The sequence below is a fragment of the Lontra canadensis genome, unplaced genomic scaffold (assembly GCF_010015895.1).
Source record: "Lontra canadensis isolate GAN:19392208 unplaced genomic scaffold, GSC_riverotter_1.0 scaffold28, whole genome shotgun sequence".
Classification (NCBI taxonomy): domain Eukaryota; kingdom Metazoa; phylum Chordata; class Mammalia; order Carnivora; family Mustelidae; genus Lontra; species Lontra canadensis.
Genome location: NW_022631022.1, coordinates 13,875,125 through 13,895,803, shown reverse-complemented (window position 1 = coordinate 13,895,803; position 20,679 = coordinate 13,875,125). Strand labels below are relative to the sequence as shown.

Here is a 20,679-nt window from a genome sequence, read left to right as displayed (position 1 = left end):
GTTAGAAGAATCATCTTTGTTCCAAATCCTGAGGCAGATGAAAAATCTACAACAGTTTTAAAATTCCTAATGACTCAGAATTCTAATTGTGTATGTTTATTTGCCTTCGCAAGGAGTGCCTAGAAATTAACTGAAAGGAGTTCTTCCAATCATTAATTTTCGTTTTAGGTACTAAGTAATATGTTAACCAATACTAGTAAGTGTCAAGTCCTACACTAAATACTGGAGATTAAAATAAATTGTATATACTTCCTCCTTTGAGAATTCCATAATCTAGGCAAAAATCAGATAGACGGGCAAGTAATAATAATGTACATCGTAAATAAAATAAAGTTTGATGGTAGCATGGTCAAATTGGTTGTAGGCTATTCAATTGTTATTTAAGACAATGGAGTTGAGTTAAAAACTTTGTAAGCTTCTGATTACTTGCACAACCCTGGGCAGTCACTTGTTTGAGCACCCTCATAGGTCGTGGAGCAACGATTTGCAGCCGATGGACAGATAAGGGAAGCCACTTCTTAACTTGCCCAGCATAGTTGGTAGTTGTGCTTAAAATTTTCAGAGGTATGACAATATTCTCTAGCTCAGTGGTACCAGAAGTCCACCTGCCGTAGGACTTGAGTTCATATATCCAGGAAATCAGAGCACAGGTGGAATTACAAAGAGAAAGAAGTAATGGACTGGAAATTGGTGAGAAAAACATTTCCTTAAAAATTATAATTGCTTGGGGTACCTGGGTGGCTCAGTGGGTTAAAGCCTCTGCCTTCAGCTCAGGTCATGATCTCAGGGTCTTGGGATCCAGCCCCACATTGGGCTTTCTGCTCAGCAGGGAGCTTGCTTCCCCCTGCCCCCCGCCTCTCTCTCTGCCTGCTCATGATCTCTCTCTGTCAAATAAATAAAATCTTTAAAAAATATATAATTGCTATTACAGTATTATTCTATTCTATACCTACATGTTTGAAGCATTTGGAATCCCTTCAACACATACCCCCTTGTTTGGCAATTCATCAAAACATACCTGGTGTATATTTATTGTTTTTTCTGAAATTAGGTTTTACTTCTGCTTTAAAAATTCCATAAATTCCTGAAAATAACAGGACAACCATGGGATAACATACAACCAGGGCTTTGACTCAGTTGTTCTGTCTGTGACTGGAGTACTTCCCGAGATGCACAGTTTTCTTCCCTCTCTGTCATTCTTTATCATTTGAGGTGAGCAGGGTTTCAGGGCATTTCTTGGTATCAAATCTGGACCGCTGAGTTGAATGTGTGTTTATTCTCAGTTAAAGTCTGGGTCATGCTTTGTGTTTCTGTTAGCATTGTGCAGGGAAATAGTCAAAAAAAGGACACAGAATAGATTGTCAATAATATAGGGGCCTGGGTTATGAGAGGAGAGGCAAACAGCAAATGACATTAGTCTCTGCTAGCAGGGACTACTAATTTTCATTAGTGATAGGAGAAGGATTGTGAAAAATTTCAGGGGATTAACTATGCAGTCTATGTATAAAGAACAGTATAATTAAAAGGAATCTAGGATCTCAGCTTTGATAAATGTAGCTTCTTTGCTATTGGATGTTTGATTCTATGTAATGGCATTTAAGTAAAGCATATTAAGAAATTGGTCTTTCATTACTTTCTGAATAACTAGCTTAGAAACTATGTATAAATAGATGCAGAGATTTTCCACAGAGAGATTACTAAGAAAATTAGCTTCAAAACAAGGAGCATTAATACACACAATGTAATACTTGTAGCAGCTTTGAGCCACAGAAGCATGGTTTAGGAGTTTAAAAACTAACACTTTAAATTGAGACCCTTCGTAGCATGAATTCTAATTAAATGGAAATTTTTTCCAACAATAATGGGTGCTGAACTATGAGAAAGTTTGGGGCTGAATTTTGTATTTTCTGTTCTGTAGCCTGTCATAATGTCTGAGGTTAATTTAGCTGTAGACGATGTTATGGAAGAAGAAAAGTTTTTGTTACAGGGAATTGCAAGCCCCAGGAAAGGCTATATTGTCCACTTGATAAACAATCTGTTAAGAAAATGAGCCCTAGAAGGTACATACTGTAATTGAGTTGTTGGAAGTTAGTCCCCAATACATGTTCCTTCAAGCCTAACATTGAGAAAACCTTCAGGGGAATGTTTTAACAGCTGTATTTTAAATTTTCACTTCTGCAGATCATTATAATAAAACCTAGGACCATTTGGTTGTTTCTGCTTTAAAAAAAAATATTTTTAATCACTGGAAGTACAAAATGTTACACCAGCGTAGTAAATCCTTCACATCCCCTTTATTTCTTTAAAAAGTTAAAAATGGCATTAGCTTAAAAAAATAATATAAAGATAAATAATGAGGTAGTCAGCACTTCTGAAACCTTGTTTCAAAGGAACAAGGGTTTGAAAGAAAGAGCCTGCTTAAAGTGTTAAAAAGCATTATGGAGCATTAAGAGGTCAAATGCCCAGGAAAGGAGAAAGTGATTTAGTGGATACAAAGACTCTCCTTGACAATGAGGCCATTTGTACTTTAAAATATTACAGTGGTTTGAATTGGGAATTCTATCAGAGTTCATAAAGCAGAATGAAGGGGTTGGAAAAGAAAATGGTGAAACCACTTAAGTCAAGACCCTCATTAAGGAATCCATTAAAGAACCTAGGGTTACTTCAATAATCTTTTCAGACCATCTGTCTCCTTTACCCCTCCTCTAATACCCCATGAGCAGCACTGCCAGACTGGTCTTCTTCCAACATCCTTTGGTCATTTTAGTTTTGTGGGCATGAACAAGACTTGTGGGAAGGTGGAAGCAGCAGTTTTTTTCAAGATGAATGGAAGATGGGAGAGAATGCAGATGGGGAGACTGGTCATTACAAGGTCCACGAAAAGAATTCTCAGCCTAGGGGCATCTGGGTGGCTGAGTGGGTTAAAGCCTCTGCTTTTGGCTCAGGTCATCATCCCAGGGTCCTGGGATTGAGTCCCACATCAGGCTCTCTGCTCCACGGGGAGCCTGCTTCCTCCTCCTCTCTCTCTGCCTGCCTCTCTACCTATTTGTGATCTCTGTCTGTCAAATAAATAAATAAAATCTTTAAAAAAAAGAATTCTCGGCTTAACAGTAAGGCTTATGACTAAATTGGGGTGATCCAAATATAAAGGTAGTTGTAATTGAGGAGAGGATCTGAGGATGACAGAAGAGAGACTGGGCTGAGAAAGAAAATGGACAAATACTAACAAAGATCGATGCCTCATGTATATTAGAAGCAGAGAAGGAAGGATTGCAGTGATGATCCGGAGCCCTAAGTATTTCTAGCTTTCTGCCAGTCAGCTACAGCTCAGTTTCAATAGCCCTAAAATACAAGAATGTGGGAACATGCCATTTCTTACATCGCTTGAGGCTTACAACTCAGATTAGCTGTTATTTAGGATTTTAAACCTCTGGGACCAGCCAAATGGTGATAGTATTAAAAACCGTGAAATAAAAATGAGACATCCAAAAAAAATTTGCAGAGAAAATAATTGATCCTAAAATGGATATCTTGGCTTAAAACTGCTGACAGATTTGTGGAAATATTCAAGAACATTTAAAAACTATTTATTGATATCCACTGTGTTCCAGGCACTCAGCAGAATAAACATGCCTCTTGCCTACTTCAGTGAAATAACTTTGTATACAAATTTACGGCCTGAATTTGAGAAAGAGCAAAAGAGGGAAAGCAAGCCAGTGGAAGAAAAACCGCTTAAAAATGATGGGCACTTCAACATGTCAGTTCACCGTTTTATTAATACATGCCAGGGAGAGGGAGAGAAAGAAGATATGAATATTCTGTACCCTGTTTACATCTCATTTTCCTCTTCTCAGATGTTAACGCTATTGTCCCACTGTACAAAACTTTATATATTTGTCATACAGCCATATCCTCTAAACTCAAGCCAATTATTTCATCTCTCGCTCAACCAAGAGAGTTAGCGATCACTCCAAGGCAAGAGGAGCTATGGCTGTAGTGGTTTTATGGAGAGAGAGCATGTTGGTGTCTAACAGAGTTTCCGCTAAAGGGTCCATCAAGGGTAGTGTAGAAGACTCTCTGTGATTCCAGTAAAGACAAACATTTCTACTTTATGGCCACAGTTAAGAGAATCCAGGAGGTAATGAAGAGAAGATGGAGGAGACTGGAATGATTAGTACTGAGGGGGAGCTTTGTGCTTTGAGTTTTTTTTTTTTTTTCTATTTTGAGACAAGGCTTAGAAAATTGAGAAGATAAAAGTAGTGTTTTTCAAATATTAGAATTAACAGGGAAAAAAAGCAACTTGGTTGGGGCATCTGTGAGACCCTTGTCTGATAGGAAGTTGAATAGCTGGGACCAGGATTGTAGAGGAGAGTGGGACAAGGAATGATCTCCGCCAACAACCGTCACCACCAGAGCTGAGGTGCTACACAAAAGGGATTGGCAGAGGAAAGAAGTCTAGACCAAAACTGAGTCCAAAGAGAATGTTAATAGAGCTCAGAGTACAGTGTAGAGTATAATCACAACTTTGATTTTTGCCCTTCTTTTTCTTTAATTCTTCAAGTAGATAGCTACCTATAATTTCCTGAGTGCCAGAAACTGTGCTACAAATCTATTCCTTAGTTTGGAGGAATATAGACAGGCCCAGGGCAGCAGTGAGGCAGGATATATTTGGTCAACTTCAATAATGTCCCTGCCGACACAAGTCTATAATAATTACTACCAATAATAGATAACCTACTTTAATATAATATCTCAGTGCTCCCCAAAATGTTACAGAGGCTGTCATTATTCCATTTTCCATATAAGATAACTGAGATTCATAAAAGTTAAAACAATATTTTCTGGTCTAGTAACAAGACTCCTGTCTTCTTTTTTTTTAAGATTTTATTTATTTATTTGACAGACAACGATCACAAGTAGGCAGAGAGGCAGGCAGAGAGAGAGGAGAAAGCAGGCTTCCCGCTGAGCAGAGAGCCTGATGTGGGGCTCCATCCCAGGACCCTGGGATCATGACCTGAGCTGAAGGCAGAGGCTTTAACCCACTGAGCCACCCAGGCACCCAGACTCCTATCTTCTTCCAGTGAGAAAGCTCTTGCCAGCTAACTCACTTCAGTGTGAGGTCATTGACTTTCTCTTTGGCCCTCAGGCTTTGGTCTTGCTCTTTCCAGATACTCTTTCAAAGATAGGAATCTTAATTTTTAAGTCAAGATGATGGTTTATTTAATGGCTAATCTCTCTGGTGTCAAGGCCTGTTCACTTGAACCTCTACCTTTTATTTCTCCCTGCTCCATGCCAGAGTTAGCCCGAGAGCTGTAAAGATGACTAAGATTTGTCAGTTTTTTGAAACATATGTTCTAGTGGGGACATCCATGCAAACAAATAAACAGAAAGTAGTTTTACAGAGGTTATAACAGAAGACTTAGAACAACTATTCTCAAAAGTTTTTCTGCTTCACCCCTACAATGGCCGAATTACGGAAACATCCAACATGTCCATTGATAGATGAATGGATAAAGAAGATGTAGTGTGTACACACACACACACACACACACACACACACACACGAATATCATCTAGGCCTAAAGAATGGAATCTTGCTATTTGCAACAACATGGATGGAGCTAGAGAGTACAGTCAGCGAAATCAGCCAGTTAGAGAAAGACAAATACAATATGATCTCACTAATATTGGAATTCAAGAAACTAAAGAAATAAAGGGGGGAAAAAAGGGGTGGGAGACAAGCCAAAAACAACCTGAGTCCTAACCGTAGAGAACAAACTCATGGTTACCAGAGAGGAGTGGGTTATGTGAAGGGGATGAAGAGTGCGTTTATCATAATAAGCACTGAGTAATGGATGGGACTAGATTACTGTGTTGTACACCCAAAAGCTAATGTAACACTGTACCTTAACTATACTGGAATTAAAAATTAAAAAGCATTTCTGCTCCAGTTCACCTAAAAAGTATGCCCTCCTCTATTAGCAATAAATATTTGCCTTTGAATCCTCACAGCTGCTGAGAAGCCCATCTAGAGGCCAGGAGTCATGGTTTCCCCTTCTCCTTGTCCACCCGTGACCCCAGTCCCTCCCACTGAGAATCCCCGATGTTCAGCTTATAGAGAGGCACAGTTAATTGAGATGGGGAGGAGGTACCTTAAAATTACATTTAAATTTTATTTAAGAGAGATAAGTGTGAGCCTGTGCCGCTTGCAAGGAGGCCAGTAGCAGCAGAGGAAACTGTGGAGTGAAAACAGGCAAGGGGAAAGAGTGTGTGGTATCTGGGGATCTACAAAGACATTCAGGATGATGGGAACAAGAAAGTAGAGGGAGAACTCAGAGAGGAGACTGGAGGGGCAGTCCTGCCTTGCTGAAATGAAAAGGAATTTGTTCTCTATCTTGGAAGCAGTAAGGGATGTTGAATATGAAAAAGATATCTTTAGATTTGTATTCTGGAAAAGAACTGTTGGCAATTAAAAAAAATGAGCTGGCAAAAAAAAAAAAAATCTAAGAGACTAGTTAAAATAGTAAGGCCTGAAATAGAGCACTATCAGTGTGGGGGTTCAGGAGGGAGATGCCAAAAGTACTATATTTTATCAATGCTACAACATACATTTTTATACATTGTAAAATATCAAGATGCACCTAATCGATGGTATCTTAAAAACATTGGTAATGATTACAATTACAAGAGTTTCATTGTCTGTACATTTATAAGCATAGTTAAGTGTCCTGGGAAAGCGTTATGATTTTGTTCTTGCAGATGGTATGGGCTGGATAATTGCATTTTCTTAATGTTTTAGTCCAGAGAAAACTCAGGATGATTTGAGGAAGACTGGGAGAACTGTTTATCTCCTTTGAAGCATTAGGTGAGATTGAGAACCTACCAAAATCAGTATCTGAAGCAGAGTGGCCCACTTCTTGGAATAAAAGAAACAATAACCAAGTGCCATTTTATAAAATGCTACATTGCCATTGCTCTTGATGGCTTAAAAGACCATAATTTGGACACAGACCAAGACACTGACAATTCTGTGTTGAAGAGTAATTTTAAGCAGCTGGACTCTGAGAAACTTAAGGAATAATACTTTATTTTGTTTATATTTTTATTTTCATATATAGAGAAATGATAATATGACAAATCTGTGCCATAGATGAAGTCAGTTTAAGAGGGTCCTTTGAATAAATGCACAATTTAAATTCTACTTGCTAAGAAAACACAGTGTCAGAGATTAATTTGATTTTCCCTAACATATAATTATATAATGCTGCACCTTATGACAGATGGTGTGTTAATTGTGATGAAATATAGTATCAAAAAATCTTTAGAAATTGGTGATTAATTGGATGTGGGGAGTGAAACATCCAATTACACAGTCACAAATACTCATTCAGTGTTGACAATAATAAAAATAAAAAGGTGAAAAAAGGAGAACAGAGAATATCCTGAATAATGGATTCTAATATGGAGCAGGTAAATACAGTTCATAATGATCATCAGGCTAATTGTTAAAATGTATGTAAAATATACGACTGTAATAAAAAAGTTACTGTATGTTTACCATTAAGTAACTAAATAAATACAAAGATTTGTTTTCTAAAAGTCTGAAAGAAGAGAGCTGTATTACAGGAGAGGGATTTAGAGTGATTCATTATTAATTTTTTATATTGCCTTAGTGTTCCATAATGCTAAAAAAGATTAATTACATAGCCCTGCTCAATAATTGTCTTGGAAACACAGAAATAAACAGAAGCACTGTGATATGTTTTTTTTTTTTCTTTCTAGGCTTATGGTCTTCAATTAATTTAATAACTCCTTTGCATATAAAGAGAGTCTACTAATTTTCTGATTTCTAATGGATATTAGATAGTCTATGAGTATTGCCAATTAACCATCAGCTACACACTTATGGAAACAGCACACTTCTCACAGTTCTTTTCCAATCAATGTATAGTCAGTGTATTATCACCAATTTTGGATTAAGATAATTATTAATATATTAAAATAAACCTTACATCTTCTACCTTAGGTATCAGATTGTTTAACAGTTACAGATTATATATCTTTTAGATAATTTGTGTTGTGTTTGTTCTATAACAAGATGGTTAACTGAATGAGTCAAGGTAAAATCTTCAATTTTATTAAACTCAGCAAACTTTTAATTATCCAAAGAACTAAGAAATAAAAGTATGAAAAATATGAACTATGTAATATAAGACATAATGAACTAGAATATATCACAATTTATTAAATTGTATCCATTTTGTCATTCTTTAAATTTTACCCTATTTATTTATTTATTTAAAGTGCGCTTCACTTAAAATAGGCATAGAGCCTAACATAGGACTTGAACTCACAGCCTGGAGATCAAGACCTGAGCTGAGATCAAGAGTCAGATGCTTAACTGACTTAGCCACTGAGGCACCCATTTTCTCAGTTTTATTTGATGATTGACTTTCCAAATATTTCTATAGATCTGATGTTTTCATCTCTTTGTAATGCCTATGGTCTAGGGAGAACTCTTTTTCCCTAGGGAGAACTCTTAAATAGTTGAAGAGGAACTGCTTGGGGAGGATTGGAACTGTTTTATTCAGTGATATAGTGTTTCTGATATGAAGATAATAGTGTCTTGGAATACAGTGAAAGCATTTCAAATAATGGTAACAACTCTAGAGTAACTGGGATAGACATTTTATATCTTCCTACGAAAGGAAAAATGTATGTATGTCTGCCTATTACATGTCTGTTTATACATGCATATATATGTATATACACATGCATATGTACATACATACACATATACATACATATGTAAACACGTGTATACGCATATGTACATACACATATACACACACACACATACTAGGCACACATACATACATTTTTCCTTTTTTAGGAAGAATGAATGAAACATGGGGTTTAGGGTAAGACTGTCTTTCAGTGCAAATCAAGCCCTGCCATACATTTCTAGGCCTGGGTAAGTTGCTTTTGTTTCATTAAAAGTAAAATAGGAAGGATTAATTATAATCCTCGGTTCATATTATTGTTCTAAATATGAAATGATCTAATCGTATAACAGTAGGGTATGATAAGCCCTAGAGTTTGGGTTCAAATCCAGACACTGCTATCTATGATTTAGACTAATTATAAGAATGATTCTAAACAATTCATTCATCCATTTCCTCTTTGAATAATTGTGCCTCTACTTTACTGATTTTTTTTTTTTTTTGAGAATAAAATGAGGACTATATGTAAAGTTTGATTCTATTTGTTAGCATTACATCTGGCTCCTGGTAAGTACTAAATATTGATTGTTAGCTAGTTTGCTGTGGATGGTTAGCAACAGCTTTTAGTCAAATCAGTTATACCAAAAAGGACTGAAATCAGACCGCTTCTTCCCTAGAATCAGATCTCACCCCTGGAGTTTCTTGTCTGCTGTTGCCTATCTTGATGACTCTCTCTGAGCTCTTCATCCCTGAGCCTAGCTAGTTTCTTCTAGATTTTAACTGATCTCCTTGAACTTGACTTCTTGTCTAGAAGGTCAAAGACTTATTTATCTATTGATACTTCTGGTCTTCACCATTTTTTAATTTAATCTCTCCCAGATATCTCTTGGTTAGGAACACTTTCAATAAATATTAAAAAATGTTTTGCAGTTGTATGGACCTCTATAGTATTAACCAAGCACTTCTCCACTCTTGAGGTAAGGCCATTAGGGAAACATTTTCTAAAGCTCAGATCTGCAATGAAAGTTTTACTATTACTTGAGGAATAAGCAAATGAAAGTATATGTTTATTCAAATGTCTTATAGTAATAATGAAAAGGTAAAAGTATAAGGAAACACGACATGATTTTGAATATTTTTAAGGCTGTGAAGATTAAGAGAATATTTTTATTGCATAGCAGTTTTACAAATTACAAAATATGGGTTTTGTGAAATTGACGACAGACTCAGGACAGAGATAAATTTTGGATACAGGTCTTCTAACTTGGGGTCATTATTCTATAATGCTCAGGTTTGGCCTGGGTCCTTGGCTTTCTCTGTTCTGATGAAACAAGCTAAGGAGTAAAGTGTAAGACCCAAGAAAATACGTGTGTGTAATGGATTCCTGAATTAGTGAGTGTGTAAGTTTGCTCAAAATTCTAGGTGCTCTTAGGAATTTGAATTAAGTTTGTGAGAGGGAAAACAAATCATTAAAGAAAGTGACCCATCTATATATTACATTTTGTAGTTTATAAATCACTTTGTCAACCATTACCACAATTGAGTATTGTTTTTTTTTTAACATAGTTATTAAAGTCACATTATTTAGCAGTCAGAACATTTCAGAAAACTCGAAGGCAGCTAGTTAGTATGATTGCCATGTAGTGGTGGAAAGACATTTATTAATTACACTTTATGTCATTATTAATTTTCTTCACAAGAAACCACTTGGAATCAGAGCCTTATATTGGAGCAAATGAAACTCAAAAGGTCCTTCTAGAAACCCACTAGCATAGCCCTTTTCCCATGAATGTGATGTTTGGGATGCAGCAGAATCAAGCATGAACTGGCAGGGAGAGGGAAAAACTATGGGAAGAGAATAGGAGGAAAGCAAGAAGTTACACTGTTGGAGTAGCTGGCTCATGTTCTTAAAATGGGTGTTGAAAAAAAGAGTTAGTTTCTCTTTCCCCCTACTTGATGTTGGTATTTCTTATAGTTCGTAAGGGCATACTGCTAATGATTGTTTTTTGTGATCTCAGTCTTGATATTTGACTGTCATCGTGACTACCATTGCCACTGGCCCAGAGAGTGTCAGTTGGCTTTATTCTGGGTAATGATGGAGGCTGTGTGAACTCTTGTAGAGTGTATGGTAGACAGGATCTCAAGTGTCATCTGTACCACACATATTTGCACCCGTGCTATCTCCCCTCCCGTTGTTTCTTCTGTTGCTCTTCTCTCATCTGTCTTGATCTCTGCCCCACTATTTTTTTCTTTTTTGTTTTTTAAAGATTTTATTTATTTATTAGAGAGAGAGAGAGAGAGAAAGAGAGAGAGATCACAAGGAGGCAGAGAGGCAGGCAGAGAGAGAGGGGGAAGCAGGCTCCCGGCTGAGCAGAGAGCCTGATGTGGGGCTCGATTCCCAGGACCCTGGGACCACGACCTGAGCCGAAGGCAGAGGTTTAACCCACTGAGCCACACAGGCACCCCTCTCTGCCCCACTGTTACCCTTTTCCTGTGTTCTATGAGCTAACCTAAAGATAACTTCTTGTTGAAATTCATGAACTGAAATATAATTTGTTCACCATTAACATCCTTCTTACACATGTACAGTGGTTTTCCTATTTCACATGTATTACTGGATTTGATCTTCACTCTGAGTCGTGCATGTCATAATACTACTATTTATTATCATTCTATCCTTATTAATGCTTCTATTATTTCACATGAGTTGTATGATAATTTAGTGAATTATTCAAGATCATCAAGCTAGTGATCGATGCAACTAGAAGTATTAGAGTTAAGAAGACCATGGCTACTAAGAAAAATCCAATAAGGCAAAACTCCTTAATTAAGCTAAGCAGCAGGAGCAAAGGGGCCATCTCTGTGTCACAGAAAAACTGGACTGTGAGATGCTGTTGTGGCCTGTACAGTAGCAGAGCTGTCTACCTAATACCCAAGCCTTTCAATTGTGTGTTCCTAGTGAAAAAGGTTGACACTAAGCCAGAGTTAAGCAGGAGTTTTGTAGGTCAGATAAGCATAGGAGAAGCTGTTTATCAGTGACTTGAGCACCTTTTTGGTGATATGAAATGACTAGCTCAAATCCAGCGAAAATCAAATTCAATGTATTGAACTCATTTTAATAAAGATAAATATATTTTAAGATTATTTTAAATTGCAGAAACGGCGATGCTTAGTAGAAAAACGTTGGCTATTACTGAATTTATAAAGTAGTGAGACTCCTCCCTTTTTTTTTTCCCACCCAGTATCAGTCCACAAAGGTAATTCTGGTTATCAATTTAATGATTATCATTCTAGATATTTTCTGTACATATGTAAACACACACACATGGTATTCTATTAAATTTACTAATAGGCAAACTTGGTTTTGTGTTTTTTTTTTCATTTAACATACTGAGAATATTTGGCATTTATACACATATATATTTAACTCATTTACTTTGATTATTATGTTCCTTCCATTGGATAATATAATTCATTCAATAAATATTTAGGTTACCAAACTTGTATTGCTATTACAAAAATAAATGTCACAGTGAATATCCTTGTACAATAAATCAATCTCTTACTGGCATTTTTCCATGGGATAAATTCAAGTAAGTGAAAATTCTGCTATAAGGGTTACCACATATATTTTACATGCAGCTATGACTCTTTGGGATACAGTCTTGGGGTTTAATCTGTCAAAATGCAACACATCAAAAAAGAATGATACTTTTACAAATACAGGTAACTATTTTACTATTGAGGACCAAACTTACACCTTACACTGACCATAGTTTCGTTCTGTCTCTTCCTGGAGATACAAAGTTTCATATAAGAAACCATTTTTTTTAAAATGTTCTGTGATATTGACAGAAAAACTGTGTATCAAACCAAGCCAGGGATATTTTAAAGTTTTAATGTATAGAACTATCCAAGAATACAAGTGAGCACTTTGGTAGCTAGAGTCTTTCTCCTTCTCCCTGGGGGAAGTCTTAGAGGCTGGATCGTTCTTATTTTGTGAACCAGTTGAAAAGCATGGTATACATTTCATCTTTTTCACAGCCTTTTTACCATGAATGGGTTTTTTTGGTATGTCCCCCCCCCCCCCCCTTAAAGGAAGTCTGTTTCCCATTGGAATCATTCCTGTTTTTCCTTTCAGGGCTGGCCGAGGACTTTATGGCATTGACAGTATGCCAGATCTCCGCAGGAAAAAAACTTTGCCTATTGTGCGAGATGTGGTAAGTCACTCCTGTTTCATTGTCTGATTGCATGTCTCCCCATTTTCTTCATTAGCTGTCGTTTTGGCCTTCTCATTAAGTGCCTTGCCTGTATTTCATAGAATAAAATATATAAGATGCTAGATTCTACCAAGGATTGCATTTATCATTTCTTTAAAATCTTTTAGATGAATGAGATAACTCCAACCTTTTGACAGCTTTTTTTTTTTTTTTTTAGCTTTCCTTCCCACTGCCTCCCCCCCCTCCCGCTCCGCCCCCATTGTGGGACTTGAACTTATGACCCCAAAATCAAGAGTTGCATGCTCTACCTACAGATCCAGACAGATGCGCCCTTAACAGCTTTTTATACTGGTTGAAATTACAAACTGAGCTAAAATGACACTATAATTGAGCAGAAAGTCACACAGCATGCCAAGTGAGCTGCTGCAGCTGGGCTCTGATACGTACAATGTTGCAAATGACCACAAGCTTAAGGCACACTTTCAGTCTTCATTGACTTCCTCACCTTAAGCCAGTGAATTTTTCTACTTTAAAAAACAGCAGATAATATTAACCAATTCTTTATTTTCTTAAAATCTAGTCACATTAATAAGTGATTCCACTGTCTAAGGAAATCTATGGCTCCCAAGTTATTTAAAACTTTATAAAGCCAGAACATAACTTTCAATAACTCAAACTCTCCTATAACAAAATACACAGGGACCGCATGAAGATGCAAAGAATTTATAATGGTGTGCATTAGATTCTAAAAACAAATCCCCTACCAGCATGTTTTGTATTATCTCAATTGTCTTCACGTTTTTTTCTGGAAGCATATTCTTAGTAGTTTATGACATAAAAATTTGTTTTATCCAAGAGAAATAGAAATTTCCTTTTTGCAACATTGTACACAATATCTTATATCAGCAATTTTTAATTTTGCTATGAAAACCATCATGTGAAAACCATCACTTTGGCTTTAAATTAGGAAAGGTAAAATCTTGATTGGAAAGATATTATACTGAAAAGCATGACGTGTCTGTACAGCTCATATTTCTGTCACTATAGTGCGAACATTATTTTAAAGTGTTAAGGTTATTTTAACATCATTATACTCTTCTCACATTTCTTATTTCTAATTTTTTATGCTTTGTTTCCTCTGACACGTGGAACCTTCAGGCTATGGTAAGTGATTTTTAATTTAATATTTTTCATATTTAATATACACTGCACTTATTCTTGGGATAAAAGAGGGCAAGATGGGGAAGTAAAAAAGAGACATAGGAATAAGAAATTTAGTTTCTCCAAGTATTTAACCTCTAGTTCAATTCTGAAAGATACACCAAATTATATATACGACAGGTGTCAAAACAGATTAAAATAGAATACGACATAATTTTAAGGATAATAGTTGTCAGAGTTGGAAGATCATCTTGGGTAAGTCCTTGGAGAGGTAATCCTTATATAGGTTTACACAGTCGGGGTGAAGATGAGTGGACAGTGACTCCCTCACTCAGCACTGTGCTGAAGTTTTATCTAAGTTTATGGCTTTGTCCTCCACGGAGATAGATTTAAGACCGGGTACAGAATACCACTATGACTTCCCTTTGCTACTAGTGGAATAACATACTGAACATTCCCATGTAAAACTTCTGATTCCAAAGTTCTTGACAGCACTGCTGAGTGCATTATATCACACCCGTTTCAAGTAGGAGCAACATAATGGTTCTATTTTATGGTGGGGGAACTAAAGGGATTTTTAATTAAAATCACTGTATTTACCAGCATTGCATTAAGAAAACCAATCTGGGTATAATGCTTTTCAGTTGATAAAGTGAACACTTAGAGATGAAAGAATATTCTGGGGAATTGTGAACAATTCAAGAATCATCTAACCTCAGTTGTGCTTCACAGCCATCACACAGAGCCTGTGGCTCTGTACCCGTGACCATGTTTTATGAAGGAATGTGATCATGATTACCTTTGGAAAAACAAAGTTATAGAAGCCTCTTGTTAGCCTGGAAACTTGGAGCTGATCATCCTGCCTTTCTGGGCCTCAATTTTGTCATCTGCAAAGTGTAGAGGTTGGGTTCAACAATAGAAAGGGACTTTTTCAGCTTTGATGTTCCACGATTCCACATTCTGGATGAACTTGCCGACTATTCAAAGTGGCAGGTCCCTGTTGGCTAAAACATGAGCAATGATTGTCTGTATTCTTACTTTTTCACATGCTGCTGAGCCATGTGTTCATGGCAGCCACATCGTGTGCCAATAACTCCTAATTCTGTTTATTTTAGACTCTGGCTGCCCGGAAATCTGGACTCTCCCTGGCTATGGTGATTAGGACATCACTAAACAATGAGGAACTGGTAGGTGCAGAGTCATCTACTATGTATTGATCATAGTCCAGTGGAGAGTGATTCTGATCAAGCCACTCAGTTGTGATGTTGATCCCCAAATTCCAGAAATAACTGGGAACATGGGGAAAGTCTGACCCTAAACAAATTTCCTCAGGAACTCAGCTTCACTATTGTACAGATGATCCTCTGCTGATCTAATATCCATGTGCCTATCCATCTTTACAAATGCTAGTCCATCCTCACACATTTTATCTGCAATTCTCCCCCTGAGAAAAGTCCTACTATGTGTTCATAAGGTTCAAGTTTTGCCTCCTTTCTGGGGCTAACCCCAGATGTCTTCCTCCTCTTCTGACTGAATTTTAAGTTTCCTCCTCTGGGCTTTTCTAGCCCTTAATCATGACCTCTATAGTGTAGTATGACATGAATGAAGGTTGCTCGGGGCGAGTCCCATCTGTACCGTTAAAACTAGCATTGTTCTACTTCGCAAATTTTCTAATTTCTCTGAGTCTGATTTCTCTCATCTGTCTAGTGAGGTAATAAGACAAATTATGAAGGGAGGGGAAATGTGTTTAACACTTGGCATAGCTTAGAGTATAGTAGAAAAGAATAAATGCAAGGTGCTGGTTTTATTATTTTTGTAAGCATAATTTTGTTATTTTGCATAAACCTTTCCTTTAGAGGCAGATATTCTTAAGTGTAACACCATATCTTGTTTGTTTTTCTTCTAAATACTTTGATCCCTCTGCTTAGTCTGGTGTGAGGTAGATACTTTGAAAGAACAAACATGATTAGAAAATACAAGTAGGCTGCAGATGTCTAGGTCAGGGATTCTTAAATTTGGCTCATTACAATCACCTATGAGAGCTCTAAACCATGCAGATGCCAGGGTCTCACTCCTAGTGATTCTGATTTAACTGGCTTCAGATGTAGTCTGGGTACAAGGGTTAAAAAAAAAAAAAATCAGGCCATTCTAATATGCAGTGGATATTGTGCCCTGGTAACTCCTTCCTGCCAAGCCACTCTACTGGGCTACTATTAGAGACAAGTTATGTGTCCTCCCTTAGGAGAACTCATATATACTCTACCTCTCCCAATTTTAGTGGCTTTATCTTTCCTGTAGAATAAAAATTTGCCAGTAATAATACTTGCTTTAAATTTCCATACACTTGGCATTTAATACCATTATTTATATGTATATTTCATATTTTCTTCTTCCTGTCATTGTCTTCTTCCACCCAAAAGCCAACCTTTCCTAGGTCTCTGTTAGCAAACTCCCCCAACCCCCCATGCACATCCGTGCTACAGTATATGCCCATCTGAATATCTGGGTGCTACAGCAAGTTAAAACATTTTCTGTTGTACCCAAGGATTAAAAAATGTGGCTGCTTTCCCAAGGGTCTTATCCTTATCTAGTAGCTTTACGGTGCTATGTACTATTTGAGTAAAGCTTGGATACAAGAGAAATTAAACATCCTCTGGCGTATGAGAAACCCCCATAATGTTTGCCTATTCTTCAAGTATCTCATCTTTTCTTTTGAGGGAGTAATCAAGTTGAAGGTTTTTATGATTAAACTCCTATACTACTCCTTTTTTAAAAAAAATAAAATAAAATATGGTGTTTGGTCTGAGCCACAAATACTCATTCCTCTGAAAAGTTAATAGGAACGAGATGGAAATGAGAATGCTACTCCATTTTCTGAGACCCTGAACAGGGAGCATACCCTCGCTTTATGGTTAAATTAGTTATCGATCTACTTTTCATCCAGTTAAAAATACATAGTATTTCTTTAGTTTCAGAAGACCTATGTAAAAGACTTCTCTGTGTGGGTGTTGGGTGGATAAATGGAGTCCATCATTTCCCTCTAAAATTCATAAAGCCCATTTCCCTGGGGCCCATGTCTCAAAAAGTAAATGAAAGATGACTTCTGCACAACGGGCATATTAAATGTCACTGTTGACAAGCTGTCACATTAAGTCATTACATGGACAACTAATGCAAATGCTGAAGCAAATAATGTCCACTTTTCCATGCTGGAAGTCTTCCCAGGCACCCTCACTGTGAAAGCATGAAATGTGTGTCTTTACATGAAGGAAAACGGCTTGGCCATGTGGAAAATATCAAATGGTAGCAGATCTATTTTAATTAAAGAGATATATGGTAAAACATCCAGTCAGCTCTTGCACAGCAGGGCAGGGCTCTAAAGTCTGATGTAAGGTGACAGTGGGCTAGCAGACACCACCTCCAGTGATGCTCTGTGAACAGTGGGGGAAGCACGGCAGGTAGCCCAGCCATTACCAGTTCCACCTCACCCTCCGGGAGCTACTGGGGCTGATTGGAAATCTCAGTCTAAAGAGCCCCTAAGGACCATAGTTTCTGAACATTTCTATCTGGCCTAATAGCTCAGGAAGGGGTAATGATCTAGTCTCCATATAATAGTAGTCTTCCTGACACTGTACTATCCAGCTTTGGGCTTGTTGTCACGGAGTGATAGTTTCCTACATGTAGCCCCCAACAGAGGGGGCAATCCAAGTAGAACTGTTTAGTAAGTCAGATATAAACTGAGTGTGTACTGTGTCAGGCATTGTTTCAGATTCTGGAAATGAGACCTTGAACAACCCTGCTATAAATCCCTGCCATCATGAGGCTTGTAATATGGTCATAGGGGAGCTGAGCTAATACGTTTTGCAAGCCGTATTGTTACAGGTCATAATGGAAGCTTCTAATGTGGGAATATTTAAACTGACAGTGTCAGATGAAGGTTATGGGAAACTCAAGTAGAGTGAGGAATGCAAATCACCAAGACTGAAAGGGATTCTAGAACCCCATTTATTCTATATAGTTAATTCATATCTAACTACCATGAGGGGCTGGTCTAATGGCTTGCTTCCAGGAAGTGTCAATTCTCAATCAAGTTTGGTTTGTCAAGGAGAGTAGAAGTCCTCCTTCCAGTAAGGAGATCAGGATCAGGCCTGATGAAAGGGACTTTCAAGAACTATGTATGGGAATCATTAGATCAGACCTGGGCCCTGTTCCTAGCATAATCCTAGAAAGGTGACCTGGAAGCAGGAAGCAGGTCAGCACACCTGTCTGGTGCCTGGGGTTCGGTCAGGAAGCTGCAGGCTCACAATATGCAGGTAGTCTGGACGTCTCTTCAGGAGCAAGAACTATGTCAAACCACATAACTGAGAGTTAAGGTGATAAGGGTCTGAATCTGAATTTTGGCTCTACCTCTTATTACCTTTGAGAAGTCATTTCTTTTCAATACTTTTTGCGTCCCCGAGACTTGTTCATCTCATCTGTAAAATGAAAGTAATAATGCTTATCTCACAGTTTGTGAGAATCAAAAAGGAATGTGTCTCCCCAAACAGAGCAGGTCGTAGTCAAGAGAAGTTGGGGGAGGGAGTTGCAATGGGGTATCCAGAGCAGGGGCTGAGTCCAGGGCCTCCCTGCCCCCTTTGCCGCTGAGGGTCAACTTCCAGTGTGTACTGGTGGGGGATCCATCTATCCACACATGTAAATACTGTTGTCATGCTTGCAAGTATTGTTCTTGGTCCTGTTTCTATCCTCCTTCAAGAGCATAGTCTGTGGCTTGAGATAGATGTAGGTCCAGCTTCACCATTGACTAGTCGTGGGAACTTGGGCAAGTTACTGAAACTCTTGGCCTTGTAATTATGTAAGATTTTGCACCCATGGCCTATGGTTTCCTGTGTCTTTGAGCAATTTTGGCATCAGTTAACTAGTTAAAATAAGTTGGGAAACTGTCCTTTTTATCACTTCACTGGAATAATTTGTGTAAGACAAATTGTTGCTATGCCTTGAAAGATGAGTAAACTTATCTCTAAAACCATCTTGTAATTTTTTTGAGGGTGGTTATTTGACTACCCTCAAATAATTTAATGATCCCATCCATATTCTTTTAACATTTGCTTTTGAGTCCATTTTGATCATTTATATTTTTTCCAGAACATTGTTTTGTTTTTTTTTCCTAAAATTTCAAATTCCAACAAATTGTTCATGATTTAAGTTTGTGCTTTTTTCATCTTATGTGTTTCTCTGTCTTTGTTTCTTTCTCTCTTCTGGTCAGTACTCCAAGAGATGTCTCTGGTGTTTGTTGACTCCACATTGTTTTCTATTTTATTTTTTTTCTTATTTAGATTCATCTTCTGTCCTCTTTGTATTTACCCTGAAGCTACTTTTCTAACATATTGAGTTGAATGTATAGTTCACTAAAGTGTATTAATTATTACATATACACAAAAGAATATTTACAACATAAGAAACAATGCATATACCTGTGTATCTATAACAGCTTTAGGAAGAGGAAAATAATGATTTAATAAATGATGCAATTATTATTTTGACTCCTCAATTTAGAGTGTTTATTCTCCCAAAGACAAACCATATGACCTTTATTGTTGTTCCTACCTTGTATTCAGAGCACATAGACTGTGTATTCAGTGATTAGCATTTAATTGACCATTTTATGGCTTTCATAATCAGTTTTCTAGATATCCCATATGAGCTCTTTTTGTTGGATACATAAGTTTTGGGACTCCTATATTCCCAATAAATTGTTTCTTTCAACTTTGCTAATAATCTCCTTAATTACTTAAATGGTTTTTCTTTTTTTTTAACTTTTTTTTTTTAAAGATTTTATTTATTTATTTGACAGACAGAGATCACAAGTAGGCAGAGAGGCAGGCAGAGAGAGAGGAAGGGAAGCAGGCTCCCTGCTGAGCAGAGAGCCCGATTCGGGACTTGATCCCAGAACCCTGGGATCATGACCTGAGCCGAAGGCAGAGGCTTTAACCCACTGAGCCACCCAGGTGCCCTTAAATGGTTTTTCTTTAAAATATTTTCTCTATGCTACTAATACTGCTCTACCAAATTAATAAGGTCAATATTTCCCTGATAGAACTTTCTCTAGCCCCTTCTTTAATTCTGAATGTGTTTTATGTGTATCTTACATAGCTTTTTTTTTTTTTTTTCTTCTCAGAGAGGGCGAAGAGGTGAAAAGGGAGAGGGAGAGAAAAATCCCAAGCAGGCTCCATGCCCAGTACAGAGCCCAACTCGGGGCTAGATCTCACAGCCCTGAGATCTTGACCTGAGCCAAAATCAAGAGTCAGCCACTTCACAAACCGAACCACCCAGACACCCTATGTATCTCGCATAGTTTAACTTTATTTATTTTTTAAGATTTTACTTATTTATTTGAGAGAGATGAGAGCAACCAAGCACGAGCAGGGGAAAGGGCAGAGGCAGAGGGAGAGACAGACTCCCTGAGGAACAGGACCTGGGGATAATGACCTGAGCCCAAGGCAGATGCTCAACCCACTGAACCACCCAGGCATCCTTCTCATATAGCTTAATTTCAAATTCAGTCTGAGAATTTGCCT

General features: G+C 37.5%; 1 protein-coding gene across 1 annotated transcript in view; it reads left to right on the top strand.

Annotated features, from left to right (window-relative positions):
- Window positions 1-20,679, top strand: part of UNC13C (unc-13 homolog C) — a 601,184-nt gene that overhangs the window by 226,799 nt on the left and 353,706 nt on the right. Inside the window, exons 7-9 of the mRNA XM_032864917.1 lie at window positions 12,865-12,943; window positions 14,102-14,107; window positions 15,220-15,291. Of these exons, the coding sequence (XP_032720808.1) occupies window positions 12,865-12,943; window positions 14,102-14,107; window positions 15,220-15,291 (157 nt within the window). The remainder of the gene's footprint in view (window positions 1-12,864; window positions 12,944-14,101; window positions 14,108-15,219; window positions 15,292-20,679) is intronic.